The 4726-nt window shown below is 35.8% G+C and overlaps 1 protein-coding gene across 1 annotated transcript; it reads right to left on the reverse strand.

Annotated features, from left to right (window-relative positions):
• Positions 1–3266: 3266 nt before the first annotated feature.
• LOC143558605 (uncharacterized) lies at positions 3267–4232 on the reverse strand. The gene has a single exon (XM_077047414.1). The coding sequence runs from the start codon at positions 4230–4232 to the stop codon at positions 3267–3269; it is 966 nt and encodes a 321-aa protein (XP_076903529.1).
• Between the last annotated feature and the right edge of the window lie 494 nt (positions 4233–4726).

Genomic DNA, 4726 nt, shown 5'->3' on the forward strand with positions numbered 1-4726 from the left:
CTATCTTCAATTTTTAACCCATCTATGGCTTAGCAGCAAACTAAGGTTCGTTAGCTCCCATTATACTCGGTCATGCCTTCCTCATAATTTGGTTAATTTAGACATCTTCCACACACTTGATTTGTTAAATATATGATAGCCTATTTACCCATGGCTGACCCGAAATGAACTTGACCCGTTTGACCTATGTGATCCGATAACATGCTGACCCGTGACCCGTAAACGAACCGATTACCCCAACATTATAACATTAAGAAATTTGGAAAACAAATTATTTGGCACTTTTTGCCAAAAAAAATGCTAATGCTTATTGTTTTGCAATTTGAAGTCAATAAACCTGTCAGTTAAGAATTATGGTTGGCTAAATTGGAAATGTAGTTACGGTTTTGCTCATTTTTCTTCGGGATGGTATCGAGTGCACTATATGTATCAACTTATAATCAAGATGACAATGAGTCGGGCACGTGATTCGTTTTTGTGCGTTAAATTAAGTGATATGTATAGTTGAAACAAAATAAAAGTGTTTTATACTTTTATTAGTCAAGTAACTTGTCAAATGTGATACATCAAATATGTAAAAAAGGGTGTTTTACAAGTCAAGAAAACTGGTCAAATGGGCCAAATCAAGTAAAAAAAATTAAAAAAGTGTTTTATGAGTCAAGTAAACCGGCGAAAATAATGAAAACTTGTGACATAATATCCCGTTCAATCGTTATTAAAAATATTTACATTGTGGATTTTTTTCCCAAAAATTAATTTCCTTAAATTTTGTGACTGAATGAGTAAATGTTTGTCTAATTTGATTTACCGGTGAAATTAGCGGCGGAATTTCGGTCAAGATTTCAGCCTAATTCATCTCAACATATCACATTTTAGCATTATGCAACTTAAATAAGAAAATTCCGGTTCAGAATCGTATCGCATAATAAAAGTAGGCCTATAGGCATCACAAATAAGTGTAATGCAAACCTGCTGATAAAGAGGCGTAAGTAGAGATGATAAGTTGCTTTTCCGCGACACCTCGTCCATTCCCGTTAACAAACTGCTAGCCTGTAACAAAGAGTATATAAACGTAATTATATATTATATATAAATAAAGGGCATCCAAAGTTACCTCAATAATGTGACTGCCATCTTTTGAGGAAGCTCTTTAGATGCAGACGTTGCACCAACAAGAGAAATCTGAATTTGAATTTTTAAAGAGACACATAATGCCATAGCAAGCATGAACTATTTGACCAACACATTGCATTCTTAAAATTTCCAGAAATCACAACCCTCTTCTGCGGTTGGAGGGTAATCCTGACTGACAACTCATCATCTAGGTCATTTAAAATCCTACAAAACATATTGATCAAATGTAATGTAAGATCAAGCTAAAATGCTTCAAGTCTGCACCAAACAAAGATAATCACATCAATTTTATTCATTGCAACAACCAACAGCAACAAAAAAGATAATTACATCAATTCATTAAAGCATAAAAGTTATTAAAGAAGTAAAGGAAAAGAACTGACACCTGAGATGCGGTCCAGATTGACAATCACAGGTGTGAATTAAGCACCCTTTAAACAATGATTTCATTGAATTAGGGGTAACTGAGTGTCGTCGCCATATCAGTTTCGTAATCGGTCCATTCAATACGCAATCAATGGATTCTTTCAATACAATAAACCTTTTGCATCCGTGAGGAGAAGTCGAGATGAGGAAGATTAAACAATTATAATTATAATAGCAATTGAATGGATTAATTGAACGTAATAATAATGATGATATAGCAGGAAATATCCTTTTCATTTTATTAACCGTAATAATTTCCTTTTTCATTTTATTAATCGTAATAAACATATTACCATATTATAATAATGAGACTTTAAAAACTCCTTAATTATTACTTACAATAACCAGAATTTAAACTTCTTAAATTGGTGGTACCATAACAAATCATAAAGGATAGAACAGTAACTACATCAAACATGAGGCTTCATGTACTTGTACAACACGCTTGAAGAATCAAACTATCTAATGACAAATTACTTTTTATGTCCAATTGTGAAATATCGTTTTCATCCTCATCCTTTAATTGTGAAATTACTCTTTCGTCTATCACTTATGCTTAATAATATAATATAGATAATTGAATTGTCATTCTTTTTAGTTTTTACACATATTGAAACATAACCAACTTTTTAAGTGATATTTAATTTACTTCTCAAGCATACCTTAAAAAATAAAATACTGATTTTCAAAAAAAAGTTGTGTCGTTTCACCCTTTCCAAATAAACCACCTTCAACAACAATAATCGCATAACCGTCACCCTCCCATGCCTATATATACCTCACCATAGCCATCCATTCTCCTCACCCCCGTCACTTACGCTGAGTCGTTACGATGGAGTGTTGATCGCGATGTCATCATCCTCGGCACCGCCTTCCACAACAATGGGTGGTGGCCGGCTTTGGGATAGCGGGAGCACCGACCTCATCGGGCGATGTCGTTATGAACCAGCGTTGAAGCGTTAGAAGACACCGGACATTAACGGGTCTTCGTCGCCTGATGATGACGGATACTTCAATAAAATGCACCGGACTTTACGAGTCTCCGCTGCCTAAGGAGACTTTTAAACCGGTCTCCGCCGCGGAATAATGACGGTTACTGAATTAAAGTGCACCGAATAATAAACCTAATGAACCATTTCTATTTTCTTGGCAAAATAAATTTTTGGTAAGTTCATGATGATACAAATCCTATACTAAAATTTATTAACAGAATGTGCTAATCCTATAAGTTTTTGTGTTTTAAAATTTTACCATAACCATGTTAAAACTCAAAATGCCAACAAAAGTGTTATATTAGAAACACACTTTATTAGTTACAATAAGTTTACTTGAATTTGTTTGTGTCAAGAGCAATGGAAATGGGTGGGATAAAATAAGCTAGTGAAACATTCTCTCTCTCACGTTTGCGTCACATCAGCTTTCACATATCCATTTTACATCCACATTTTTTACTGAAAATACCCTGAAAAAGGGTATATGAAACCTCAATTATTTTATTATTATTTTTTTAATCTTTTGTTTTTTATATTAACTAATAAAAATTTAATTGATTAATAAAAATTACAATACATTTAAAGACTAGTAAACATAAATAAAACATTACGAGAAAAGTTACAATAATTTTAAAATAAAAGCATCAATAAAAGTTACATAAATAAACTACCGATTGCTTGAACGAACGTGAATATATTCGATCAAGTCCGCCGTTAATGCGTCATGAATCTCTCAGCTTCGAATTTCTTGACGGTTTCTTCGTTTTTGTCTTCGTTGATTTCTTCGTACATAGGCGCATCCTCATTTGGGTTATGTTGACAAATCGCTAACCCGTTGTCCTCTAAAATCATATTATGAAGAATAACACAAGCGTACATACTGTTCCTCATTTTCACTTGAGAAAAACACTTGGATGGACGATCCACAATGTGCCACTTAGAATTCAACACCCCGAATGCTCGTTCAATATCCTTTCTTGCCGCGTCATGAGCTTTTTTGTACGTTTGTCGTTTAACGCCGATGGGTTGCGAAAGCGACTTGACAATTGTCGAGTAATCCGGATATATTCCATCGGCAAGGTAATACCCACTCTTGTAAAGCGTCCCTCTAAGCTCAAAAGAGTCCGGGCCCGTCTCGTTGATCCAATCGTCAAATACGGGAGATTGATCAAGTACATTTATGTCGTTGTTTGAGCCGGCAACACCGAAAAATGCATGCCAAAACCATAAGTCTTGGGACGCCACCGCTTCTAGAATAATACTAGGATATGGATGATCACCTCGTGCAAACTGACCATGCCACGCAGTAGGACAATTTTTCCAATCCCAATGCGTGCAATCGATGCTACCAAGCATGCCGACAAAACCGTGTTTTTCAGCATGCTTCGCCTGTAACTGTTCAACCTCACTAGTCGTAGGCTTACGTAAATATCTACTACGATACAACAAAACAATAGCTTTAGAGAATTTGTAGACACATGACCTGATGTGTCGACCCGCCATCTTCAAATATTCGTCGAACATATCACTAGCGGTTCCATACACCATATAACGAATCGCGGCGGTACACTTTTGCAAGGTGGAGAAACCGACTCGACCTCTAGCATCAACCCGTTGGGTAAACCAAGGAACTTCTCGTTCAATGTCGTGTAGTATTCTTAAAAACAACTCACGACTCATTCGAAAACGGGTTTTAAACTCTGAGGCCGTGTAAACACACGGGGTGTTAAAATAGTCGTTTCGTAGTGCTTCATGCGCAGCCGCTCGGTCACAGTTTAAACGTTCACGTCGGGTTTCGTGTCGTATTGACGAACCCGACTCTTCTTGTTGTTGCCACCACTCATTACACCCCGTTGCGAAAGCACGAAACATAGAAGCTTTTTTTTCTTCGCTCGAAGACGAAGAGGAATAAGATGGTGATGACATTTTAAAAAAAAATAATAGGGAATTTTTATAGATTATAGAGAGGAAAAGAGTAGTTTTGTGTGTTTGTTTCTATAAAATGAGAAGGTATTTATAGATAAAAAAGGAATTGAAATTTTTTTTCTTTTTTTTAATTTAATAGCCAACGGCTATTTTTTAAAAATATTACCTTTTTAATTGACAAATGGGGCCCACATGCATCTCTTCACCAACGTTAAAGAAGTGGCAGTGGGTAGATCGCGCCCCCTTCA

The sequence above is a fragment of the Bidens hawaiensis genome, unplaced genomic scaffold, assembly GCF_021521415.1.
Source record: "Bidens hawaiensis isolate Kalapana, Puna unplaced genomic scaffold, B.hawaiensis_p1.1 tig00019559_1, whole genome shotgun sequence".
Classification (NCBI taxonomy): Eukaryota; Viridiplantae; Streptophyta; class Magnoliopsida; order Asterales; family Asteraceae; genus Bidens; species Bidens hawaiensis.

Coding starts and splice junctions, on each gene's coding strand:
- LOC143558605 (XM_077047414.1), bottom strand. CDS start 4,232: ATGAGTCGTGAGTTGTTTTTAAGAATACTACACGACATTGAACGAGAA.